Source organism: Myotis daubentonii, chromosome 16 (genome assembly GCF_963259705.1).
Source record: "Myotis daubentonii chromosome 16, mMyoDau2.1, whole genome shotgun sequence".
Lineage (NCBI taxonomy): Eukaryota > Metazoa > Chordata > Mammalia > Chiroptera > Vespertilionidae > Myotis > Myotis daubentonii.
The window spans coordinates 3,132,130-3,159,047 of record NC_081855.1 but is presented as its reverse complement, the minus strand read 5'-3'; the positions used below and the strand labels follow the sequence as shown (position 1 = coordinate 3,159,047).

The 26,918-nt window shown below is 50.5% G+C and overlaps 1 protein-coding gene and 1 pseudogene across 5 annotated transcripts in view; both read left to right on the top strand.

The window, feature by feature from the left end:
* The window catches only part of FLCN (folliculin), a 19,130-nt gene extending 1,654 nt beyond the window's left edge, over positions 1-17,476 (top strand). The window contains exons 2-12 of one of the 5 annotated variants that reach the window (XM_059668341.1): positions 4,180-4,444; positions 5,622-5,768; positions 6,750-6,971; positions 7,737-7,897; positions 9,705-9,796; positions 11,480-11,667; positions 12,450-12,563; positions 13,292-13,415; positions 14,559-14,690; positions 14,799-14,904; positions 15,596-17,476. In XM_059668341.1, the coding sequence (XP_059524324.1) occupies positions 4,202-4,444; positions 5,622-5,768; positions 6,750-6,971; positions 7,737-7,897; positions 9,705-9,796; positions 11,480-11,667; positions 12,450-12,563; positions 13,292-13,415; positions 14,559-14,690; positions 14,799-14,904; positions 15,596-15,797 (1,731 nt within the window). In that variant the 5' untranslated portion in view covers positions 4,180-4,201 and the 3' untranslated portion in view covers positions 15,798-17,476. Of the gene's footprint in view, positions 1-4,179; positions 5,769-6,749; positions 6,972-7,736; positions 7,898-9,704; positions 9,797-11,479; positions 11,668-12,449; positions 12,564-13,291; positions 14,691-14,798; positions 15,016-15,595 lie in introns of those variants that run through there. The other 4 variants (XR_009449036.1, XM_059668340.1, XR_009449035.1 and 1 more) reach the window with 4 other exon arrangements.
* Positions 17,477-18,765: 1,289 nt separating this feature from the next.
* Positions 18,766-19,746, top strand: LOC132217904 (small ribosomal subunit protein eS24-like; annotated as a pseudogene).
* The last annotated feature ends 7,172 nt before the right edge of the window (positions 19,747-26,918 follow it).

The window sequence follows — 26,918 nt, the reverse complement described above, 5'->3', positions numbered from 1 at the left end:
AGAGATTGAAACATCAGTGATGAGAGAGTATCATTGATTGGCTATCCCCCTGCACGCCCCACACTGGGGACGGAGCCCCATAACCCGGCCATGTGCCCTGCCTGGGAATTGAACGGTGACCTCCTGATTCATAGGCCAACGCTCAATCACTGAGCCACCCCAGCTGGACACCTCTTTATGGTTGTAATTTGCATCTCTCCGATGATAGTGACGTTGAGCATTTTTTATGTCTATTGGCCATCTGCATGTCCTCTTTAGAGAAATGTCTATTCAGGTCCTTTACCCAATTTTTCTTTTTAAATCCTCACCTGAGGACACTTTTCCATTGATTTCTAGAGAGTGGAAGGGAGGGAGGAGGGAGAGGAAAAAGAGAGAGAAAAACATCGTCTGAGAGACACATTGACTGGCTGCCTCCCACGTGCACCGTTACTGGGGCTGGGGAAACTGCAACCTAGGTACATGCCCTTGATCAGGAATTGAACCCTCGACCCTCTCTGCAGGCCAGTGCTCTAACCACTGAGCAACCGGCCAGGGCTTTTCCCTAGTGTTGAGTTGTGTAAGTTCTTTATATATTTTGGAAATTAACCCCTTATCAGATGTATCATTGCCAAATGTGTTCTCCCACACAGTGGGTTCGCTTTTCATTTTGCTGATGGTTTCTTTTGCTGTGCAGAAGCTTTTTAATTTGATGTAGTTCCATTTGTTTATCTTTTCCTGAGTTTCCCTTGCCCTCGGAGACATATCTGCAAAAATATTGCTGTGAGAGATGTCTGACCTTCTTTGTTTCTTTTATGGCCTTTGTGTTTGAAGTCTATTTTGTCAGATAGAAGTATTGCTACTCCAGCTTTTTTTCGTTTCTATTTGCATGGTACATTTTTTTCCATCCCTTCACTTTTAGCCTGTGTGTATCTTTTGTTCTGTGGTGGAACACTTGTAGACAGCATATATATGGGCCGTGTTTCTTATCTATTTGGCTACTCTGTGTCTTTTGATTGGAGCATTTAATCCATTTACATTTAAGGTTATTTATTATTGATAGATATTTATTGCTATTTTCCCAATGCCCATGTTCCTCTCTCAATTTCTTCGTAAAGTAGTTCCTTTAGCATTTTTTGCAGTGTTGGTTTGGTGGTAATGAACTCTTTTAGTCTTCTTTTGTCCGGGAAGCTTTTTATTTCTCATTCTATTTTAAATGATAGCCTTGCTGGATAGAGCAATCTTGGATTCAGGTCCTTGCTTTTCATCATTCTGAATACTTTCATGCCAATCCCTTCTGGCCAGAAGTGTTTCTGCTGAGAAATCAGCTGAGTCAAATAGGAACTCCCTTGTAGGTAACTGACTCTCTCTTGTTGCCTTCAAGATTCTCTCTTTGTGTTTAATTTTGGCTATTTATTTATTTATTGCCATTTTATGATGTGTTTTGGCGTGGATCTCTTTGGGTTTAATCTTGTATGGGACTCTCTGTGCCTCCTGAATTTGTGTGACTTTTTTCTTCACTGGGCTCAGGAAGTTTTCTGTCATTATTTTTTCAAACACATTCTTGATCTCTTGCTTGCTTTCTTCTCCTTCTGGTATCCCTATAATACGGATGTTGTAAATTTCATGGTGTCCCCATAATGAATTTTTAAACCATTGTTTCCTTTGACTTCACTGTAGTCAGTCATGTGGACGCTATTTAAATTCAGTTTATTTGGTTCCCATGACACTAGGCTCTTGGTGTTCCCCATGGTTGTGTTGTTGAGCCTTTCCTGCTGGTGGATGCCCTCAATGATCCTCCACATTCTGTGGTGACAACGGTCATCTCGCTGTGGGCAGCTTCTAAGTCACATTATCCTAAATTATTAATGTGTCGGGAACTTTGTGGACACGATCAGGCCTCTCCACATGGGAATGCTCGTGCAGGGAGGGGAGAGAGCGGGGAGGTGGGAGGGGAGAAGCGGTGGCTTTTCTGGGTGGGCGGATGAGGGGTGCCGTTCCTGGCAGGGGACACGCACGCAGAGGCTGACTGGTGAGGAGGGAGTCAGGCCAAGGCTGTGAGGAGTGCTTGGGACCTTTCTCTTCAGCCGCTCTGATACTGTAGTCCAGGCTCGTAACTCGAGGCTTCCCACTGAGCGTCCTCCGTCTCCTCTCCCGCTGCCCACTCCCCGGGAACACAGGGCCCTGGCTCCCACACCTGCCAGCACCCTGTGTCCGTGTCTGAGCCCAGGCCTGACGCGCTGTCGGACCAGCTGACTCTCCCCCCAGTGTCTGCTGCCCCACCCACTGAGCCCAGCCCCCGCCTCCGGGACGAGGACTGCGGACGTGGTGGCAGCTGCGGGGTTGATGGCCAGAGCAGAGCCACAGTAGGGGCTGCTCGGAGGCACATCAGGGGCACCTCAGGAGGGGTGTTGAGGACGCTGCCCCCCATGGGGCACCCTCCCAGGGTTCTCCCCCCCACCCCCCGCTGTGCATGTTCACACGCTGAGGCTTTGCTTCCCTGTAGGTTCGTGTCCCAGGCAGGCCCTGTCATGGCTGTGGACATGCCCTTGCCTACACGTGCGTGAGGACAGAGGCTGCCCACCTTCTTTGGCTTGTAGTGGGGGTGGGAGAGAGGGTTTAGAACAGCCGTGGGCAAACTACAGCCCGCGGGCCAGATCCGGCCCGTTTGAAATGAATAAAACTATTGAAAAAAAAGACCGTACCCTTTTATGTAATGATGTTTACTTTGAATTTATATTAGTTCACACAAACACTCCATCCATGCTTTTGTTCCGGCCCTCCGGTCCAGTTTAAGAACCCATTGTGGCCCTCGAGTCAAAAAGTTTGCCCACCCCTGGTTTAGAACCTGGCAGTGTCCACCCCTCAGTCTCATTCAGGAACCTAGATGTTTCCTCGATTGTTCTGAGCGAGGCTTCCTGGCAGAGCTTGCCAGGACGGTGGGAATGGTCCGTGGTCTGCACTGTGAGCCGCAGAGCTGGGGAACACCTGAATGGTGGCTGGTGAGGGAGACGGAGCCACCTGCCTCCAGTGTGTTCCCTCTCAGTGCCGGCTCACGGCTGCTGTCTTTCAGCCCCACCCCCCCACGTCACACACGTGCTGTCAGCCGCCGTGACTGTCCCTCCTCCGTGCCTTTGTGCCTGTATTCTCCTTTCCAAACCGCCTCTGCCTGCCAGCCCAGTGGACACGCTCCTACTTGCCTGGTTCTTCCGACTAGCGGACACTGTCTGCACTCACATCCCGCTCCCCTCCCTTAAGACGAACAAGCTGCCCAAGCCCAGCCCTCCGCTGTGTGCTGGGCCCACCCTCCGCGGCCTCCCCCGGCCTCTGCTCCTCACGATTCCCACGGTGCTCACTTGGTCTCCAGGTGACACTGGAGTTCACCTCACTGCCTGCCATTGTCTGTCACCGTGTCCAGCTCTCCCTCCTTGCACATCGAGGCTCTGGGAGGGCTCTGGGCCCCATCGAGGTGCCCCTGGCCCCACCAGACAGACCCCCTGCTCAGCTCTAGCCTGTGCTCCCTCTGCCGTCACCAACTCCCCTGGGAGGCTTCGCAGACACGACTCGGAGTTCATGTTTATCATGTTTCTCAGCAGAACCCAGCAAAATCTCTGATCTCTGCCAGGGCATGAAAGGTCCCTAACATCTTCTTCCTCCTGGTTTTCTGCCCTTGTTCCCTCAGCTTTGCCAACACTCAGCCCCTAGCCGTGCCCGCCTCAGCCCCTGGTTCCTTGCCCGCTCTTCCTTCAGGGCTTGCTGAGGAGCCCTTGTCGAGACCACATCCCTCTCTGGTGCGGCTGGGCCAGGACCCCTGTGCAGGCCCTCCGAGTGCATCGTGCAGGGGAGGCAGCTGCTCACATGCCCCTCCTCCCCTGAGGCTGAGCTCCCTCGGCACTGCCCTCTGTGCTGTGGCCTCGAGGCCCGCTCAGCACTCTGACTGAAGGGCTGTCTATGTGATCGCCGAAGTATCTTTTCCCTCCTGTTGGCTGTAACTCCTCGTGGGCAGGGATTGTCTTGTTCTCCCTGCGCCAAGGACAGTGCTGGCACAGGATAGGTGCTCGGCTGGTGCTGCCTGCTGGGTGGCCACCTCTGCTGGATGGGAAGCCCCTGGCGATACCTGCCCAGTCCCAGGCTCCGGAGTTGCTGACGGGTCTGTGGTGTGAGCCCACAGGCAGCTGATGGCTTCCCTCCTCCCCAACACAGGCTGTGCTGTCTCCAGGGCACCATGAACGCCATCGTCGCCCTCTGCCACTTCTGTGAGCTCCACGGCCCCCGCACTCTCTTTTGCACGGAGGTTCTGCACGCCCCTCTTCCGAAGGGGGCTGGGGACAGCCCTGGCCAGGGGGAGCAGGCCGAGGAGGAGGAGGGTGGCATCCAGATGAGCAGTGGCATCTGCACGCACAGCCCAGCGGAAGGGGCCAGCACGGAGTCCAGCAGCCCAGGACCCAAGAAGTCGGACATGTGCGAGGCAAGTGTGGGGGGCTGGGCCGTTTCTCTCCCCCCAGGACGCGCGCTTGTGCTGGAGGCCTCCTGGGGGCAGCAGGGGCCGTGGTGCAGTGGATGGGCCTCCCAGGAGTGTGGTCTCCAGTGGTGTGTGCAGACCGTTCTCCATGGAGGGAGTTGGCTGCTTTTATGTCCTTCTAGCTCTTTCCCTTCATCCTAGCCTCAGCCTTTCAACCCGCCCTGTCCCAGCCAACTGTCGCCACCACCATCCCATTTGCCGTTCAGCCTCCCCACCACACGCTCTGTTCACACTCGTGTCCACATTGGCCCATCCCAGGCTCCGATTCTCTCTGGCTGGTGTTCTCGGCGCTTCCTCCTCGTGGGGTCCTAGGGCTCCTGCGTGCTGCTTTGTGAGCTCTGGGAAGCGGAGTTTAAGTTCCCTCACCAGGTCACTTCTTCACGTGAGGGACCTGGGTTGGGCCCTGCCATCAGAGGCAGTGTTGGATTCTGGCTCACACTGATGCTGATACCTGTGGCCTCTTCCTGAGACTCCTGCCAAGTGGCTGTGTCAACACCAAGGACAGATGCCAGCACAGCCCGCTATGCGCCACTCGCAGCTGTGAGCCTCAGTTGTCCCTTCTGTATGATGGGCAGTCTCACTAATTTTCTCATAAGTCTGGTCTTTGGATTAAAGAGAGAATGTGTGTGGAGCTTTTTGTTGTTGTTAATCCTCACCCAAGGATATTTTTCCCATTGATTTTTAGAGAGAGTGGAAGGGATGGGGGAGAGAAACATCGAAGTGAGAGAGACACATCGATTGGTTGCCTCTACCACATGCCCTGACTGGGGCTGGGGATTGAACCTGCAACCCAGGTACATGCCCTTGACCAGGAATCAAAACGGTGACCCTTTGGTGCGTGGGCTGACTCTCTAACCACTGAGAACACCGGCCAGGGCCGTAGAGCTTTCTTAACACCTGCTACGTAAGTGCTCAGTATATTGGATCTGTTACTCGTCCCCTGTGAAACCTTTGTGGTCCTTGCATCCTGGGTGTCCTCGTCAGGAAACAGCGAAATCCTCAGGGAAGTATAACTGGCATGCAGTTAGGACTGTATGGAGTCTCCGCTTCAGCTCTGCACAGGGCAAGAAAGCATGGTGCCTGCTTCCCGCCTAACTGGTTTTCTTTTCCTTCTCGTGGGCAGGGCTGCCGATCACTTGCTGTGGGGCATCCCGGGTACCTGAGCCACGATAAAGAGACTTCGATTAAATATGTCAGCCATCAGCACCCCAGCCACCCCCAGCTCTTCAGCATTGTCCGCCAGGCCTGCGTGCGCAGCCTGAGCTGTGAGGTAGGCACTGCGGTGTGGGAGGGGTGGCTGTTTTTGGGGATCTCATGTACCCCAGGATTCCCTGAACAGGCCCAGGGGGCTATGGGAAGGAAGACGGAGTCAGTCCTACAGAGAAGCCACGGGCAGACCCTGAGCCAGGCGGGGGTGGGGCGGGGGGGCGGCTACGGGGGCCCCTTCTCCACAATCCAAAACACACTGTGCTGGGCTAGTGGCTGCTAACTTATCACTTGAAGCACCAGACTTTGGTTATTTGTTCATTCTTAACGGACACATTTCTAAGGTATGGGATATTTCTAGGGCATGTAGTTTACCCCTCAGTCATGATGTGCTCTCAGATCCTCCTGAAGAGGGAGTCCACTGTTTGTAAACTGTGTGGCTGCTGCTGTTGAGTTTCAGTCTTAGCTTTTAGGTTTTTTATCTCTCAGGAAGAATTCATAATCCAGTCACTGAGACTTCCTGTCACTATGCCCACTTGGTCAGACCACTGAGCCCCCACTCTCAGGGCTCATTTACTGTTCCCTGTGCCCACCTTTGGCTCTTTCCCACCTCTTGCTATTCTGCTCCTAACCTGCTAGCTGGCAGGCGATCGTGCCCGAAGGGGTTGTGTGTACAGGGAGCGTGGCTGTCAGGGGACCCGAGTCCTACAGATGCAGCACATTTTATCACATGGGCTCTGCGGTGGCTCTCACCCGCCGCTCTCCAGTGCGTTTAGAGTGGTTTGGCAGACAGGAGTCGGGGGTAGATTTATTCGTGTAGGAGTTACTTAGGGCTCAAGGTAGAAAGTGTAATGAGCCTACTTGGCTGGCCCTTGCACTCCATGATAACAGTCAGTTGGGTCCCAGGAGGAGATGGGAGCAGTTTTCCTCCCATTCCCTCCTCTTTCCTTCCCCATGATTAACGTGGCTGGTGAGTGCAGAAAGGGAATCTGAGCAGGAGGCTGACTCTGTCCTGGAAGCAAGGCGAGGACTGTCTTTGGCGCAGGTCTGCCCTGGCCGCGAAGGCCCTATCTTCTTCGGGGACGAGCAGCACGGGTTTGTGTTCAGCCACACCTTCTTCATCAAAGACAGCCTGGCCCGCGGCTTCCAGCGCTGGTACAGCATCATCACCATCATGATGGACCGCATCTACCTCATCAACTCCTGGCCCTTCCTGCTCGGGAAGATCCGCGGGATCATCGATGAGCTCCAGGGCAAGGCGCTCAAGGTGGCCCCGATGGGGGAGCGGGCGGCGGGGTGTGCGCGGTGGTCCTGCCGTGGCTGCTCTGTCTGCCAGTGAATTGTCGTTTCCTGGCCTCAGGGTCGGAGTTGTGGCCGGAGGCCCGGCAGTCAGCCAGTCAGTTTGGTTGCTTTTCTGGTCTCTGATGTCCTGGTCTGGTTCAGCTCTGGCTTCTTGGCTGCAGTCAGACCTGGCTTCATCTGATGTCTTTGTCCTCTGGCCGCCATTGCAAGGGCCTGGTCGCTAACCAGGCTGCAGACCCGCCACCCCCAGCTGGCATTGCACCTCAGGGCTGGCAAGGTGATGCCTGGCAAGTTTTTCTCTGGCTCAGGTTGCTTGTCCATTGCAGGGACTGGGGGGATCTGCTTGTTGTAGGTCCCGACAGCCATGCTGCTTGTTTGCCTGCTGGAGGGAAGTGAGGGTGCTGGTCACATGTCCTCCCACATGCTCTGTGTGATGAGCCCTCCATGTGCCTGGAGTGGGAGGACTGGACAGATGTGGAGCATGACAGTCGTGGCCGTGAGCACGCCTGCTGCCTCAGTGTCTCTCCAGCGCCCCAGAAGGCCTTCATAGGAGAGGCAGGGGTGTCCCGACAGCCGGGGAGCAGACCCTTCTGTCAGAATCACGAGACTGGCGCTCTGTGCTCTGCGTGGGGTCGGGACAGGCTTCAGGGCAGCATCGGGATGCTGGCTGGGAGCCCACGGCCGCTTGGCTGCTGTGCTCGGGTACAGGGCTCCCTCCTCTGCGTTGCAGGTGTTTGAGGCAGAGCAGTTCGGGTGCCCACAGCGCGCCCAGAGGATGAACACAGCCTTCACCCCATTCCTGCACCAGAGGAACGGCAACGCCGCCCGGTCGCTCACCTCCTTGACCAGCGATGACAACCTCTGGGCGTGCCTGCACACCTCCTTCGCGTGGTAAGGAGGCCGCAGGCCTTTCAGCAGCTCTGGAGAGAGCAGGGAAGACTTCGGGGAGAGCAGTGTTGGTGCCTAACTGGTATGCAGTGTACTGAGCACTGACCTGGACCCGGTTCTCCCTGAGACGCGTCCTGTAGAGCTCCCTTCCCAGTGATGTTTCTGAATGCTAGTCCCAGCATGCACACTCCCTCCCAGGAGCACGCCTATGCCTTTCCCTTCCCTCTTCTTCCCCACAGGCACCCTTCCTAAACTCTAAGGGCCCCCAGGAGACTTGCAGCCACGGGCCAGTGGGCAGTGGCTGCTCGCAGCTCGTTTCAGGCTGACCGCTGGCCCTGTCCTCAGGCCCCCTTTTCTCGGACTTCTTACTGAGCCCAAGCAGCCCAGCTGAGGCTCATTTCCCCAGCGAGTCCCTCTCCTGTTGCTTCTATCCTAGGCCCTTTGTTTTGCTGTCCCCAGCCTTAATAAACGTCCTCTAAAAAAAAAAACTAGGCCCGGCCGCTGTGGCTCCGTGGTTGAGCGTCTGCCTATGAACCAGGAGGTCACGGTTCAATTCCCAGTCAGGACACACACCCCCGATCCCCAGTGGGGGGTGTGCAGGAGGCAGCCAGTCAGTAATTCTCTCTCCTCATTGATGCTTCTATCCCTCCCTTTTCCTTATCTCTGAAATCAGTAGGAATACATTTTTTAAAAAAAGATAGTCGCATTCCAAGACAAGGGATCTTCTCCCTTCTTTGTAGCCAGTGATGAGCATTTACCTCCCAAACCTTCTGTGGGTCAGGAGTGGAGAGAGGCTCAGCTGGCCAGTCCGGCTCAGGTTCTAAGGAGGTTTCCGCCATCCGGTTTGGCTCCCTCACGGGACTGGCACGGGGGTGCTGGCTGTGGGCAGGAGGCCTCAGCCCCTCGCGGTGCGGACAGACGAGCTGACTTCCCTCAGAGTGAGCGACCAAGGAAAGCAGGGGGTGGGATACGCAAGGTCCTGACCGGCCGCAGCCCACACGGCTGTGTCCTGCTGTTGGTTAGGAATGTGCTGTGTCCCCGATGCCAGCCTTGGTGGAGGAGAGGGTTAGTCTTCCGCTTTGGAAGGGAGGAGCGTCCGTGGATTTGTGATGTATTTGAAATGACGACTGTTTGTCCTCTGGCCATCGATTGTTTCAGTCCCTCCATTGCAAGATCCTCGGAAGACCCCCCCACATTCTCCTGTGCCGTTAGTGCGAACTCTAGGGCTCATTGTCTAAGGTCTTGGTGGGCGAGGAGCTCAGAGGGGGGCCCTCGGGTGCAGCTCCCAAGACCTGCGAAACCCACCTCCCACGTCCATCGCCCCTGGCTCTTAAAGATTACTTCTATGTGGGACGTTTCTAAGCGGCTCAGAGTAGAATTAACAGCACCGGGCACGTGGCATCCCTGTCGTCCATCTTTGGCAGCTGTCAGCATCTGCTTTCTCATGTGCCCCTCACTTTTTCCTAGAGTTTTTACAGCAAATGTCAGTTGTATCATTTCAGCTGCAAAACCATGATCATATCCGACAAAATGGACTAATGTCTTAGTACCATCCAGCCCAGTCCACATTCACTTTCCCGGTTTTGCCTCACAAGTGACTTTTGAATTGGGTCACACGCAGTGTGTGGATTGTTGTAATCTCTTATCTGGAAGTGTCTCCTGCCCTGCTTTTCCTGTGCCTTTTGTTGGGGGAGCTGGGCCACTGGCTTCTTTTACGCTGTTTTCTATAAACGGGGGGTTAGAGCGAGAGGCTTGAGGGGCTTCGGGTTCAGCTTTCTCCTGACGAGAGACATGAGGGCTCTGTTCTCAGGCTCCTGAAGGCGTGCGGCAGCCGGCTGACGGAGAAGCTCCTGGAGGGCGCGCCCACCGAGGACACCTTGGTCCAGATGGAGAAGCTCGCGGGTAAGCGGGGGCGCCCTCTGCCCACACGGCCTTGGGGCCATCCCAGCCAGCGGCCTCCTCCAGGCCGGCAGAGAGCTGACCGGGGGGCCCTGGGGTAAGCCCACGAGGAGCCTCTCAGAGAGGCTTGCCCTTTAGCCCACGCGCTCCTGTCTTGATTTCCTGTCTCATCCTCCTGGACAGTCCAGGAGCGTCTGTGACCCAGGCATCCGGGAAAAGCCCCTGTCGGGCTGTGTAAGGATTGGCCGATGGGAAGCTTTCTTGTCCCGGTTTTATCGTTACCAAGTGCTTAGCCTCTCCAGATTCTCGTACTCTGCTCGCTAGCAACACAGAGCTGTGCAGCCGCCGGGCCAGGGTTCCCATCAAGGGCGGCGGTTCCCGCTTCACTGTCTGGGCCGCCCTCTCAGGTGTGGGGTCAGCTCTTCGTGTCTGGGCGGAGGAACTCCCTGGGAACCCCTGGTCCCGCCCGGCTGTGCTTTCCTGCAGAGGGCCTTCGCTTGATGGTTGAGGTCTACAGTCTCAGCGGCGTGGTGGGTGAATCCGACTGTGGGGTGTGTGTGTAGCTTGTTGCTAGCCGTGCTGGTGTGCTGCAATGGCAGATAACTGACCTGAAAACACTGGAGCTGTCGCAAGGCCCCTCCTGCAGTCAGGTCACTTCCACACGCTTGCACGCAAACCCTCTCCTGAGTAGGGAAAAGCAAATAGTTTCCGCGAGAGCAGAAGGTACTTAGAAGAGAGAAAACTTTGCAGTCGTGGCCAGGCTGGCCCTAGAGTGCCCATCATTGTAGTGACTAAGTTTCCAGGCTAGTGAAGGTGGTGAGAGTTCCTGGCACAGAGAGCCCCGTGTATCCGGACAGCCTTCCAGGGCTTCTGTCACATCCCGGTCTGTGTTCTGGTCACAGGAGGCTCAGAGCACAGGCTCTGGGGGCGGCTGACCCATCTGCAGGGCCTGCCTTCTGCTCTGTTCCATGTGCTGGGCACAGCCCTCCCCGAGGGCCTCACCAGGTGAGGATTGTATGAATACTAATTGAAATAACAGACATTTCTTTATCTTTAAAATGAGGAGGATAGTATTGAGGGTGAAAGGGTGAGGAGCGAGGAAGCCCCTGGAGTAGTCCTGGCCGTGGAGGAGCTCAGGCAGCCAGGCTCTGTCCTCCGTGCCGTTTGCGTGACCTTTCCCCTGTGGGAACCGCGCAGTTCTGTAGGTGCCTGGCAGCGCAGTGAGGCTCTGGGCCCTCCCCGCCCACTGCAGGGCTCGTAGGGTAAGCGTAGGATAGCCCTGCTGGTGCGCTCAGTGGATAGAGCTTCGGCCTGTGCACGGAGGGTCATGGGTTTGATTCCCCATCAAGAGCACGTACCTGGGTTGCAGGTTCCATCCCCAGCCTGGTCGGTGTGTGTGGGAGGCAACCAATCAATGTGTCTCTCACATCGATGTGTCTCTCTCTCCTCCTCCCCCCTCCGTTCTGCTCTCTAAAAATCAATGGGAAAAATGTCCTCGGGTGAAAATTAACAACAGTAAAGAGTAGTGGAGATGGCTGGCCCCAATCAGCAATCCACGGCCTCTAGTAGCTTAACCATGAGGGGCTTTGGGCTGAAGTGGTCACACAAGGAGACCATCGCAGCCAGGAAGTGGGGGAGTCCAGGGGGCGGCAGGCTTCATAGCTGTCTTTGTTGTCCGTCCTGCAGATTTAGAAGAGGAATCAGAAAGCTGGGACAACTCGGAGGCTGAAGAGGAAAAAGCCTCTGTCTTGCCAGAGGGTGCGGAGGGCCGGGAGCTGACCAAGTGTCCCACAGCTTCCTCCTCGCTCTCAGACTGTGAGAGCTGGCAGCCCCGAAAGCTGTCCGTCTTTCAGTCCCTTCGGCACATGAGACAGGTAGGCAGCAGAGGGCCAGAGCCACGTCCCCACCCCCTCGTCCCCTCCAGCACACTTGGTCCTTGGGGCTCATGGTGTTCAAGACCCGCAAGGACGGGTGGTGGGGAGTGACCACCAACCTCCTTGGTGGCTGTGGGTCCATGCCCGTCAGGGCACATGCAGGAATCCACCAGTGAAACAGCATATTTCTCTCTCTACAGAAGCAGTAACTAAAACAAACAGCATATCCTTGAGAAGATTAAAAACAGGGGGCAGGGACTGGTCTGGATGAGAGCAGTGTGGGCAGGGCGGGGAGCAGCGTGGCGGGGACAGGCCTGGTGGGAGGAGCGCTGGCTGGAGCAGGCTGGCTCTGGATGCTGGGTTTGCCACATCGGCGGCGTCTGGATGTGGAGTGAGGGCTGTGGAGACCCCTGCTCTTCCTGGGCCTGCAGTGCCCTGATACCTGCCACTTGCTTTCAAGTGGTTCAGCAAAGTAAAGTGTGTAGACAGAGAAGGTAAATGTTGCTAATACTTTTTCTGCTTCAAGGCTTTGAAAATGAAAATGAGAAAAAGATCTTATAAAATGTGCAAGAGTTTTAGGATCTGATTTTAGACACAAATCTGGGGACTACTGTCTGCCTTCTGACCTGGGCAAGCCAGTCAGCCTCCCCGAGAAGCTAAGTGGCTTCTTCTCTGACCTGCCTTCCTTGACTGTACAGAGAAGGTTCTAGATGGACACACAAGTAGCATCCGTTGGACAGAATGCACATTCAGGGCAGAGAGCACCGAGCTCTGTTTTTCAGGTCCTGGGTGCCTCGTCTTTTCGCATGTTGGCCTGGCACGTTCTCATGGGGAACCAGGTGATCTGGAAAAGCAGGGACACAGACCTTGTCCTGTCAGCGTTTGAAGTTCTCCGGGTAAGGGTGTCTTCTGTCCTTCCTTGTTCTATAGCAGAACAGTATTTGTTGGGTGTGATTGTTAGGGTGCACTGATGCTCCTTCCTGAGATCCGTGTTTCCCTCCACGGTTAAAAATGACAGTTATTTATGGCTTTTATTTCTAGTGGAAGGAGTCTGTGCTTCCTGATAGATTGAGAACTAATGACACTCTCTCCCATCCTCATCCCCTGAGTCACTTGCAGAAGCCATGGGGTGGTCACAGCTGCTGTGGCAGCAGCCCTGGGTCGCCGCACTGCCTCTGCGCAACAGTCCGATGGGGGTGGTGCAGGGGCAGCACGCTGTCCCATCCCAGAGGTGCGATGGGTGCCACGGCCCGGGTTTGGCGCTCATGTGTTTAAGTCACTAGAAAGTGTGAAAGCCTGCCGTCTGCTGCGTAGGCCTGTGAGGCACAAAGTGAATACGGCAATCTCTCAGAAAGCATGGAATCTCTTTGTTGGGTGCGGGAAGAGACCGCTGTCTGAGCAATACAAGAATTATATAGGAATTAGCACCATAAAGCAGAGGCAGCACGAGTTACACCTGACCAATGGCCAGGAGACACCAGGGGGCTGAGTGACCAGGGACGCCTCCTGGGAGGAGGGAGACTTTGGATGGCGCTGCGGAGGGTCCTGGAAGGTGGGTGATGGAGACAGGCAGGGCCAGGGTGTTCCATCTGCTGTGGGTTCTGAGTCCCTCTCTCCTCTCCAGACCATGCTGCCCGTGGGCTGTGTGCGCGTCATCCCTTACAGCAGCCAGTACGAGGAGGCCTACCGCTGCAACTTCCTGGGGCTCAGCCCCCACGTGCAGATCCCCACCCACGTGCTCTCCTCAGGTGCGTGCTCTCCTCACCTGCGGCCCAGCGCCCAGGGCTTAGACATGGGCCGGGCCTTCGCTGTGCGTTCGAGAATGTCGCCTGCCGGCCTTGGGAGCAGGGGGTACCCCCAGTGCCGGACCAGCTTTCCCAGTGCCATTGGGCCTTTGTTTTCTGCCTTTAAAATGGATGAGGTTTGTCTGGACAGCTTCATAGTCAGGGTGGCTTACAGGGCATGGTTCTCAGGCGGGGGCAGGCCGCAGTCTGGGAGTGGGAACAGCCAGTGGCTGTCAAAGGACTGTAGTTGCGTCTGGGCAGGTGAGTCAGGGATGCCGCCGAGCTGGGGGCTGGCTGGGCTGCGACAGCCGCCTTCATGGTCCATGCGTCTCATGGGCTCCTTTGCTCTCTCATGTTCTGTCACACTTCCTTGTTCCCTCCAAGTGTTTCTTCCTTTTACATGTCTTTTTTAAAACAAGAGCTTATTTGAGCCAAAACTGAGGACATGCTGGGGAGCATGATCTCAGATGCTCCCCTTTTATAGGCCTTAATTGCATCTTCCGCATCCATTGCTCAGCCGGCTCCGCCCTCAGTGCCCGCAAGCTTACTACCAAGAAGCTAATCAGCACCCCTCACTTTTGGTTTAGGAAGCTCAGGAGTCAGCCTGGGTGCCATCGCAGCTGCCAAGGCGGCCAGGGCTTCCAACACCGACTCGGGGCAGCCCTGCGCTCCGGTGGTGGGCGGGGCAGTGGCAGAGCGGCTGGCCTCCGCAGCCCTGAGCAGCTGCCTCTGTCCTGGGTCCGATTTCAGGATGGGCTTAAAGTCTTACCACTTCTAGTGGCTTCAGGCGAGTCACTTGGCTTCTGAGTCCGTTTCCCTGTCTACAGAATGGGGGAATTGTGGCACCTCTCTCTAGCGGCCAGGGCTGTTTAATAGTATGGAAATTGAGGTATATAATTAGTATTATTGTAAAATAATATGGTGTTAGTCTAACAGAGTTAAACCTTAACTGTTTACAAATAAACCACAGAAAGTTTTAAATGCCCAAGTGTTCATCTCCGGAGACGGGTTATCCCTGGGTGATCAGGTGATTTGAGCAGCAGGCAGAGGTGGGCTTGCTGCCCAGTGGAGGACGCTCCCGGGAGCAGTGCGTTTGTATTGCTGCAGAATTTGCTGTCGTAGTGGAGGTCCACACAGCCGCTCCCTCCAGCCTCCCCCCGGCTGGGTGTGAGGACGACCAGTCTCTGAGCAAGTACGAGTTCGTGGTGACCAGTGGGAGTGCTGTGGCTGCAGACCGAGGTGGGTGTTTCTGGGCGGCGCCTGCACCACGAGATTGGGAGAGGGAGTGCGCCTCCCCTCCTGGGCTGACCCTCCTCCCCCACCTGCTGTGCCCCTCCCTGTTCCCAGTGGGCCCGACCATTCTGAATAAGATGGAAGCTGCTCTAACCAACCAGAATCTGTCTGTGGACGTGGTTGACCAGTGCCTCATCTGCCTCAAAGAAGAATGGATGAAGTAAGTACTGGCCACTGCACTCCTGGGGCGTTCAGTGCTGATGGAGAGGGCTGGATTGCCGGCAGCAGTGTGTCTGTTAAGGAGAACCAGAAGCTGTTTTCAGAGAAGGAGGTGAGGCTGTGGCGACCGGAGAGCAGTTAAGAGCACAGGTTAAGAGTGAGTTCAATCACCAGCTCCGCTAGGAATATATTGGCTGGGTGACACCATGCAAATCACCTGGTGCCCCAAGCTGCAGGCTGCTCCTCTATGAGACAGGGGTGACACCTGCCTCCAAGGGAAGCATTTATTTTTGCTGCTTAATTAACTTTAAAAATCTGAAAGTCAGATAAATAGGTATTTCTGTTTTACTGAAGCAAGTTACTTTATTTCCTCCTGCCTTCTTAGTAATTTTTTGTCAAATTTAATTAGTAAAACATTATCCTGATTTCAAATATTACAGCGAAGCTTAGGATCAACCAAATTCTTTCATGAATTTAAGGGAAAATTTTTTTTCTCCTTTTTTTCCATCTTGATACACCAACCATATTACCCAAGGCTGTCACTGATGGGCAAACTAGAGACCCTAAGGTTGCAGGTGGTCTACGGCCCTGCTGGGCTGTCCCTTCTGAGGGTTTGAATTCCAGCTCTGCTTGCAGACCAGAGCTCAGTGATTGTGCTGTGGCATCTGAGTGTTTTGTTTGGTTTTCTGCAGCAAAGTGAAGGTCCTTTTCAAATTCACCAAGGTGGACAGTCGGCCCAAAGAGGACACGCAGAAGCTCCTGAGTATCCTCGGAGCATCTGAGGAGGACAACGTCAAACTGCTCAAGTTCTGGATGACAGGCCTGAGCAAAACCTACAAGTCCCACCTCATGTCCACGGTCCGGAGCCCCCCGACCACAGAGCCTCGTAATTGACCCACCATGGAAGTCAGTGCCTTCTGGGAAGTGGTGATGGCCATCCTTGCCATTGCACTCAGAGATTGGGTGTCTGGTGGCCATCCTAGGCTGTCCCATCCTGCACTGCTGGCACGGAGCTGTGTCCGAGCAGGGCATGCAAACTGTTGGGGCTGAACTATGCCTGTGTGTGGGATTTGGGTGTGGTGAGTTCTTGGGATCATCCCACCGGCTGTTTCCATTGCTCCAGCCTGAAGAGGACCGTGGGAGACTTGTGACAAGGACAGGCCCCTGCACCGGTGCACCCTGTGAGAGAAGACGAAGGAAACTGTGTCTCCTGTCGCTCGTGGACTTAGATCTCAACTTTTATAGGGAAGACACGTCAGGCCAGACCTGACCTGGGTATTTTCGCCACAATATCATACTTTCTCTTGAGGTTAACATTCAAAACTTTCTGTTCTGAAATGCAGCAAGAGTTCTCCAGGCATTAAATGCACACATGTAGTATCACTACAGTTGTGGATTTTCAAGACAGGTGCTGATCCTTAGTCATTTTTAGTAACCTGGTTTTGAGTTAGGGCTCTGGGACAGGCTTTTCGAGTAAAGAGGAGGTATTCCTCATCGGTGGGTCCTTGGGGACTCATGTTCTGAAGTCATGTGACTACCAAGTCTTCTGGCCATGCTGTCCTGGTATTGCTTTGAAATTACCCTATAGTTTGAGGTCAAGCCCCTGATCTTTGTTACACAAAGATGACACTTTGCCGAAATGTTCCTGGAGCCATTTGACTTGCCCAGCTCACTGTGTACTCTTCCACGTCACTTTGTTTTTATTGCTTCTTTACACACATTTGGCTGCAGTTAATCTTCAGAGCATGGTGACTTAAGGTAAGATCATCTCATCCTCTCTGCATTTTTATAAGGGTTCATGGTTTGGAGGGATTTTCCAGCAGTTTTGCTGATTTGTTTAGTTTTTGTTTATTTATATTTAACATGAAGACTAAGTATATGACTAGGTATCTGTATTATGTAAGAACATTGAAACAATAAATATGTATTTTTATAACTTATTGACCACATGGTTTCATAACTAAAGTTTTCTTGGGATCAATCACAGAAAATATGGTTAAAATAACACCAGTAATGATATAATTATTTTGGAACTTGAGTCTGTTAAAGGCTTACAACTTCCAGGGAAAGACTGGTAAACTGGTTAATTTTGGTCAATTTCAGCTCTTTGCACAGTAGCAGCTACCCCTCCCCTACCCCCAGCTGCATGGCAGGCAGTGTTCAGCAGCTTGCACACAGCGTGGGAGCTAGGATGGTAAAAGGGACCCTGTCCTAACTATTAGGGATCTGTGCTCCCATCACTGATTGCTACCTCTGATCACAAAGGTGCAGGCAAAGAGATTGGCAGCCGTTGTTGTTGCACCTCTCCCCTTGTTGCAAGCCCCTCCTCTAGCTGAAGTGACTAGTGGGAGACTTAATGGGCTGTGTCCTCCTCCACCCACTTCAGTTTTTGCTTTTCTCCTTTCAGGAGCCAGATATGAAAGACTCTGACATTCAAACATAACCACGCATATGGGGGAAATTAGAAGGTGGCTGCATACCCACTGTTTACTCAGAAAGGACATGAGAAAAACAAGTTTACACCTCTGGCCTATTCTTGACAAAGAGACAGCTGACAGCAATAAAAATAAGTGGGGGGAAAAAAAGCAACAAAACATTGGGGATGAGTATCTGATTTTCAGTTAATACATTACTAGATGTGTTTTAAAAAATCATGAGGCATACAAAGAAATAGGAACATATGGCCCCATTCAAATGAAAAAAATAAACAGAACCTGTCCATTAAGAAAAAGACTTAATGACAAATATATTAGATAAAGATATAAAACAATTGTCTTAAGATGCAAGAACTAAAGGAAGATGTGGAGAAAATCAAGAAAAGAATGTGTAAACAAAATGAAAATATCAGACAAAAAAAACGTAAAAATAAACCAAGAAGAAATTCTTGATCAGAAAACTACAATGAAAAATTTACTAGGATTGAAAGGCCAATTTGAACAATTAAAAGAAAGAATCAGTGAACTTGAAGATAAAACTATTGAAATTTTCAAGGCTGAGGAACAGAGAGAAAAAAGGTTGAAGAAAAACTAATAGAGCTTAAAAGACCCATGGAACACAATCAAAAGGACCAATATACATATCATGGAAGTCCCAGAGAAAGAAGAAAGAGAAAGGGGAAGAGAATATTTGAAGAAATGGCTGAAAACTTCTTCAATTTGATTAAAGATATAAATATAAACATACATGAAACTGAACAAACTCAAATTAAGATTTTAAAGGACCTACACCAAGAAACATAATCAAACTTTCAAAAGAGAGCAAGTCTTGAAAGCAGGAAGAGAGGTGAATTATTACATACAGGGAATCCTCAATAATATTGCCTTCAGATTTCTCATCAGAAACTTTGGAGACCAGAGGACTGGGCTAATATATTCAGAGTGCTAAAACAAAACAACAAAAGTCAGCCAAGAGTTGTATATCCAGCAAAACTGTCCTTAATAGTGAGGGAGAAGTCAAGACATTCCCAGATGAAAAGTGAGGTAGTTCATGACTGCTAGACATGCCCAGCAAGAACTGCTCACGGAGTACTGCAAGGTGGAATGATTCATTCACCTTGACAGCATCTCAAAGCCATGTAGACATATAAAGATCTAAATGAAAGTAAATGCATAGGCAATTACATAAGCTAGTATTGTAACAGTAGTTTGTAACTGTACTTTTTCTACAACTTAAAAAACAAAGAAAAACTTGGTAATGTAAAAGCTAATGTTACTGTAACTGATTTGTAACTGCAGGTCTTGTTTTCTACGTAATTTAGGAGACTAATGCATTTAGAAGAATTAGTTTATGTTTGTGGGTTTCACTGTAGAAAGATGTAATTTTGTGACATCATCAACCAAAAGGGGATGAAACTCTATTATGAATGACAGTAACTATCTGGACTAGGACGTTCATGACCAACAGACTACTTCAGCAGAAACAAATGGTCCTTGATATCCTTCACCCTGGGAAGGCAACAGTACCCAAGATAGAAATTTAGGGAAAACTAGCCAAAATATATAAGACCATTCCAGATGTCATTTTTGTGTTTGGATTCAGAACCCATTTTGGTGGTGGCAAGACAACTGGCTTTGGCATGATTTATGATCCCTTGGATAATGCAAAGAAAAATGAACCCAAACATAGGCTTGCAAGACATGACCTGTATGGGAAGAAGAAGACCTCAAGAAAACAGAGAAAGGAATGCAAAAACAGAATGAAGGCATCCAGGGGGACTTTGATGGCCAACGTTGGTGCTGGCAAAGTGAGCTGGAGATGGGACAACAGAAAGAGTAAAGATTCTTCAATGACTTGATCTGGGGTGATTGTGCAGATTTTTCATGAGATTAATAAACTAAGAACTTTTATGTGAGAAAAACAAAAGGCATAGAGATGGAGCTATAAAATTTTTGTTATTGAAGTTAAGCTGCTAGAAATTCAAATTAGATATTATACTTTTAGGATGTTAAATGTAATTCTTATGGCAACCACAAAGAAAATAGCTATAGAATATATACAAAAGGAAATTAAAACATTTTACTACAAAAAATTTAACAAAAAAGTACAGAAAATGAGTGACAAAAAAGCTATATAGCATATAGAAAACAAAACATGACAGAAGTTTGTCCCTCCTTATCAATATTTACTTTAAATGTAAATGTATTAAACTCTTCAATTAAAAGACAGAGGCTGGCATAATGATCTAACAAAATATCATCAACAAGAGATTCACTTGATATCCAAAGGCACAAATAGGTTGAAAGTGAAAGGATGGAGAAAGGTATTCTCTAGAAATAGTCACCAAAAGGGAGCAGAATTGGTCATACTAGTATCAGATAAAGTAGACTTTAAACCCCAAAAAAGTTACAAGAGACAAAAAAGAACTAAATATAGCAAGAAGATAGCCTAATATGCAAATTGTCCCCACAGGAGTTCAACCAGGAGGCTGATTGCTATGATCTGCACTGACCACCAGGGGACGGTGTGGAACTAAGGAAGGCCCCAGCTGGCAGTTGGTAGCCAGATGGCCCTGATTAGCCCTGATCTCGGCTAGGCCTAGGGACCCTACCCATGCATGAATTTCATGCACCGGACCTCTAGTCAAAATATATGATGAAGCAAAAACTGACAGAATTGAAAGAGAAACAGATCTACAATAATAATTGCCGGCTTCAATACCCCACTCACAACAATGGATAGAAGAAGCAGACAGAAGATAAGAAAGAAAATAGGGAGCTTAACTTAATAAACAAACTAGATCTAACAGACACATACAGAACATTCCACCCAACAGCAGCATACACATTCTTCTCCAGTACACATGGGACATTTTCTAGGATAGACCATATGTTAGGTCACAAATTAAATCTCAGTAGCTTTGAAAAGAGATACACAGTATTTTCTCTGATAATATGAAGTTAGAAGTAAATAAGACTGGAAAATTCACAAAATAGTGGAAATTATGCAACACATTTTATGGATCAAAGAAAAATCATAAGGGAAATTAGAAAATACTTAGAGATAAAATGAAAATAAAAACACAACAAACCAAAATGTGGGACATAGTGAAAGTTCTGAGGGTGAATGTGTGTGTGTGTGTGTGTGTGTGTGTGTGTGTGTGTATACTAGAGGCCTGGTGCATGAAAACTCATACACTCGGGGGAGGGGGTGGGGAGGGATCCCTCATCCTGGCCTGTGCCATCTCACAGTCTGGGAGCTCTAAGGGATTGTCCGACTGATGGATCATCCCTTCGCCACCGCTGGTCACTGCCGCCCCCTGATCACTGTCCCCTCCCTCTGCCTGCTGGCACGTGCCTTGGCTGGCCTGGCGCTGCCTGCTCACCAGACCCGCTCCCTACTGACCAGTTGTTCTGCCGTTCACTCAATTTGCATATTATGCTTTTATTATATAGGATGATCCCTTGGACTATGTAAAGAAAAATGAACCCAAACATAGACTTGCAAGACATGACCTGTATAAGAAGAAGAAGACCTCAAGAAAACAGAAAGGAACTCAAAAACAGAATGAAGGAATCCAGGGGGACTTCAATGGACTTCAATATATATATGCTTACATTAAAGAAAAGAAAAATCTCAAATCAACAATTTAACTTTACCATATAAGGAACTAGAAAACAAAAACAAACTAAACCTGAAGTCAGCAGGAAAAAAAAATTAGAGCACATTAAAAAATGATTTCTGGAACAGTTGAGGGATTGGTGCCTGGGTGACATCTGAGACAATAGCTTATTCTATACTAGAGACCCGGTGCACAAATTTGTGTACTAATGGAGTCCCTCGGCTTGGCCTGCAGGATTGGGCCAAAACTGGCTCTCCAACACCCCCCAAGGGGTCCTGGATTGTGAGAGGGTGCAGGCCAGGCCGAGAGACCCCACCGGTGCATGATCAGGGCCGGGAGAGACGCAGGAGGTTGGCCAGCCAGGGAGGGACTGTGGGAGGGCTCCAGGGCATGTCTGGCCCATCTTGCTCAGTCCTGATCAGCCGGACCCCAGCAGCAAGCTAACATACCGGTTGGAGTGTCTGCCCCCTGGTGGTCAGTGCACATCATAGCGAGTGGTTGAGCAGCCTCAGAATATCATTAGAATATTACATTTTGATTGGTTGAATGGCTGACTGGTTGACTGGACACTTAGCATATTGGGCTTTTATTATATAGGACTAGAGGCCTGGTGCACAAAATTCGTGCACTGGAGGTGTCCCTCAGCCCTGCCTGCACCCTCTCCAATCTGGGACCCCTTGGGGGATGTTCCACTGCCGGTTTCAGACATCCCTCTCACAATCCGGGACTGCTGGCTCCTAACCACTCGCCTGCTTGTCTGCCTGCCTGATCACCCCCTAACTGCTTCCCTGCTGGCCTGATTGACACCTAACTGTTCCCCTGCCGGCCCGATCACCCCCAACTGCCTTCCCTTGCCAGCCCAATTACCCCCAACTTCCCTCCCCTGCCAGCCATCTTGTGGCGGCCATCTTGTGATGATGCGAGGGCCACCTAGGCTTTTATTAGTATAGATTCCTGTCCTTTTTTATGTAGACCACTCTTTATATCTTGACTCCTTTCTCTTGTCATTTAATCTCTACACTCAATATTATCAAGTACCTATTGTATGCTTGGTATTATTCTAGGGGCTAGAAATACAGTCCTCTACTCTCTTGAAATTTACCATCTTGTGAAGAATATAAGGAATAAACAATTTAGACCTGGCCAGGTGGCTCAGTTGTGTGGAGTATTGTTGCGTACACCAAAAAGTTGTGGGTTTGATCCCCAGTCAGGGCGCATATGGGAGGCAACCAATTGATGTTTTTTCCTCCCTCTTTTTTTCTCTCTCCCTTTCTCAAAATCAATGAAAACATATTTTGTGTGAGGATTAAATAAATAAATAAACAAGTTAAGTGAAAATATTCACTATGAATTGGCCAAGACAGGGAGCATTGAGCGAGAGCAGTGCAATATTGTACTGGAAGGTGAGGGAAGGCAGATCACATCCTCGGGCAGATGAAACATGAATGATAAGAAAGAGCAAGCTGTTTCTCCCTTACGCCCTTTTCCCTTCACTCTAGCCCACAGGTTTAAAAAGATTAGAGCAGAGGTAAACAGAGAACAGAAAAACAACAGAAAAATCAATGAAATGAAAAGTTGGTTCTTCCAAAAGATCAACAAAATGGACAAAACTTTAGCTAGGTGGACTAAAAAAGAAAGACAACTCAAATGACTAAACTCAGAAATGAGAGTGGGGACATTACTACCTATTCTACAGAAATAAAAAGGATCATCAGAGGCTACTGTGAGCAGTTATATGCCAACAAACTGGATAACCCAGATGAAAGGGACAAATTCCTGGAAACAGAAAACCTACCAAGATTAAATCATGAAGAAATAGACAAATCAAATACATCTATAACTAGTAAGGAGAGTGAACCAAAAATCTTCCAAGAAAGGCCCTGAAGCTGATGGCTTCACTGGTGAATTCTACCAAACATTTAATACCTTCTCCAACTTTTCCAACAAAATTGAAGAGAAGGGAACACTTTCTGACTTATTCTCTGAGGCCAGCATAACCCCAACTAAAGCCAGAAAAGACACTATAAGCAAAGAAAAGTATAGCCCAATAGCCCTTATGAACATTGATGCAAAAATTCTCAACAAAATATGAGCAATCAGAATTCAGCAGCATATTCAAAAGAACTGTACCCCATGACTAAGTGGGATTTATTCCTGGAATGCAAGGTGGTTCAACATACAAAATCTGTCCATGTAATACATCACATCAAAATGAAGAAAACCCCCCGCATGGTCATCTTAATTGATGCAGAAAAAGCACTTGTTCATGATAAAAACACTCAACAAAATAGGAATAGAAGACAACTATCTCCACATAAGAGCCATAATACAGCAAACATAATCTACACTAATAAAAGAGAAACATGGTAATTGGCGTACGACCGCTACCCTTCCCATTGGCTAATCAGCGAGATATGCAAATTAACTGTCAGCCAAGATGGCGGCCGGCAGCCAGGCAGCTGAGAACAGGAGGCTTGGTTGCCCCAGCGATGGAGGAAACCAAGGTTCCCCGTCTGCAGCTGCGGGGCTCTGAGCTCCTGAAGCAACAACTCCAAAAGATACAATGTTTCAATTATAGAAGCTAAAAGATGGCGGTTAATTTGCATACTTAGGCTCCAAGCAGAGCAAAGCCAAACAGCCCTGAAGCGGCAGGGCAGAGAGGCCTCATGGATCCGGGATCAGCGGAGCGGACAGGCCTCCCGCCGGGGATCAGTGGAGCTGCGAGGCCTCCCGGCCCCCGGATCAGCGGAGCCGAGAGGCCTCAGGACCCTGGGATTAGCGGAGCCGAGAGGCCTCCCGGCCCCAGTTTTCAGCAGAGCCGCGAGGCCTCCCGCCCCGGGATCAGCGGAGCTGAGAGGTGTCCTGGCCCTGGGATCAGTGGAGCCGAGAAGCCTCCCGGCCTGGTTATCAGTGGAGCCGAGGGATCAGCGGAGCCTCGAGGCCTCAGGACCCCCAGATCAGCGGAGCAGCGAGGCCTCCCAGGACCGGGATCAGTGTGACAGGGGGCAGCGACCAAACCTCTGATCGCCCTGCAGGCTCTGGGTGTGACAGGGTGTGGAGCCCCAACCCTCTGATCGGCCCTGCTCTGTGTGTGACAGGGGGGAGCTCCCAAACCCCCTGATGGGCCCTGCTCTGTGTGTGATGGGGTGGCGCTGCAACCTCCCTATCCACTCTGCCTTGAGTGTGACAGGGGGCGGTGCCCCAACCCCCCAATCGGCCCTACCCTGAGCGTGACTGAGGGTGGCATCGCAACCTCCCGATCCGCCCTGCTCTGTGCATGACAGGGGCGGTGCCCCAACTCCCCAATCAGCCCTGCTCTGAGCCCGACCAGGGGCTGCACCTAGGGATTAGGCCTGCCCTCTGCCACCCGGGAGCAGGCCTAAGCCAGCAGGTCGTTATCTCCTGATGGGTCCCAGACTGCAAGAGGGCACAGGCCGGGCTGAGGGACCTCCTCTTCCCACCCCGAGTGCACAAATTTTTGTGCACCAGGCCTCTAGTCTATATATATAAAAAGCCAGGAACTGGAATGCCGTGATGACCAGAATGACCAGTCGCTATGACACCCACCTCGGCCAGCAAACAGGCCCGATTTGGGGGTGGGGCCAACCGGCCAACCTCCCGCGGCCCCTCCCCCCAGCCAGCCCTGTCCCTGATCAGCTTCTCCCACCTTGTTCGAGGGCGGGGCTGCTGGCCAACCCCCCCATGGCCCTTCCCCTCCCCCAGCCCTGCTCCTGCTTTCCCCCACAACTCCAACAGGGGGTAGGGCTGGTGGCCAACCTCCTGCAACCCCTCCCATGGCCAGCCCCGCCCCTGATGGGCCCCCACCACCCCAATTGGCCTGTAGCCCCACCCCCCAGCCAGCTCTGCCCCAGATCACTCCCACACACCAATCAGGGGTGGGGCTGGCCATCCAACCTCCCATGGCCCCTCCCTGGCCACTGACCCCGATTGGCCTCCCCCACCCCAATCCGGAGCAGGGCCCGCCAGCCAATCACCCATGGCCCCTCCCCACAGCTGGCCTGGCCCTGATCTAGCACTGATGGGGGTGGGCTGGCTGGCCAACCTCCCACTGTCTCCTCCTTCTGACTGTCCCAGCCCTGATCTGCCTAGATTGGGGCCAGGCAGCCAGACCCCAAACATGCACAAATTCATGCACTGGGCCTCTAGTTTAATAATGAAAGAATGAAACTTTTCCTTTGAGATAAAAAATACTATTCAACATAGTATTGGACATTCTAGTCAGAGCAATTAGGCAAGAAAAAGAAAAGACATTCAAATGCAAAAAGACATAGTAAAATTATTTCTTTGCAAAAAGACATAGTAAAATTATTTCTTTGCAGATAATATGCTCTTATATGGAAGAAATCATAAAGACTCCACAAAAAGTTGTTAGATCTAATAAGTGAACCGAGCAAAATAGTATGATACAAAGTCAACATGCAAAAAAACCAATTACAATTCTAACTTAAACAATCTTAAAAGGGAATTACAAAAACAAGTTGATTCACAATAGCATTAAAAATAATAAAATAATTAAGAATTAACTTAATGAGGTGAAGACTTGCAAAATCTATACTAATAAAAGGGTAATATGCAGATGGTTGGGACGCCCTCAAGCATAACGGCTGATCAGCTGGAAGCTGCATGCAGCAGGCACGGGTGGGCGGGGACTTGCAGCATCAGGGATGGGGGTGGGGTGCAGCGGAGGCCTCTTCCATGGCCTGGCCCTGGGGTCCATGGGCCTCCCCTGGCTCTGGCCTACCTCTTTGGGGCAATCCATTGAGGACCCCTGGATGGGTGGGTGGGGCCTACCTCTTTGGGGCGATGAATCGCGGGGCTCCACACTGTGACAGGGCACAGGCCAGGCTGGGGGATCCCCCCGCCCCCCAAGTACATGAATTTTGTGCACCAGGCTACTTAGTAAAGCTATAAAAGATTCATAAAAGAAATTAAAGACAAATAAATGGAAACACATCCCATGTTCATGCATTCAAAAAAGTAATATTGTTAAAATGTCAATATTACCCAAAGTTATCTACAGATTCAATGCAATCCCTATCAAAATCCTGAAATTCACATGAAATCTCAAGGGACTCCACATAACCAAAACAACCTTGCAGGGGTGGGGAGGTGGAACAAAATTGGAGGACTCACACTTCCAGATTTCAAAACTTAATACAACGCTGCAGTAATTAAAACAGTGTGGTATTGGCAAAAAAAAACAGACATATAGACCAGTGAAATAAAATAGAGCCCCAAAATAAGCCCTCCCAAATATAGTCAAATGATTTTTGACAAGCATGCCAAGACCAAATAATGGGGAACTCACAGTCTTTTCAACAAACAGTGCCAAAAATAATGAATATCCCTATGCAAAAAGGTTAGATGCTTTCTAATACCACATTAAAAAATTACTTAAAATGGATCGAGAACATAAATGTAAAACCTAAAACAATAAAACTCTTAGAATAAAACATGGTGCCAATCTTTTAAAAGAAATCATTTTTATTGCTAAATTAAAAATACTTTTTCCAATTTGTATTCAATGTTATTTGTATTAGTTTCAAATGTAACAGCATAGTAGTTAGACAATCATATACTTTACAAAGTGTTCCCCCCAATATTTCCAGTCCCCACCTGGCACCACACGCAGTCATTACAATAATATTGCCTTTGTTCCCTAGGCGACACCTTACATCCCGGTGACTCTTCTGTAACTACCGATCTGCAGATCCTAATCCCTTCACCTTCTCACCCCTCCCCCTCCCCCTGTCAACTACCAGTCTGTTCTCTGTAAGTCTATTTCTGTTTTGTTTATATTGTTCTTTAGATTTCACATATAAGTGAAATCATATGGTATTTAACACTCATTGCTGTTGCAAATGTTAAGATTTCATTCATTTTATGGCTGAGTAATATTCCATTGTGTATATGTACCACAGCTTCTTTTTTCCCCC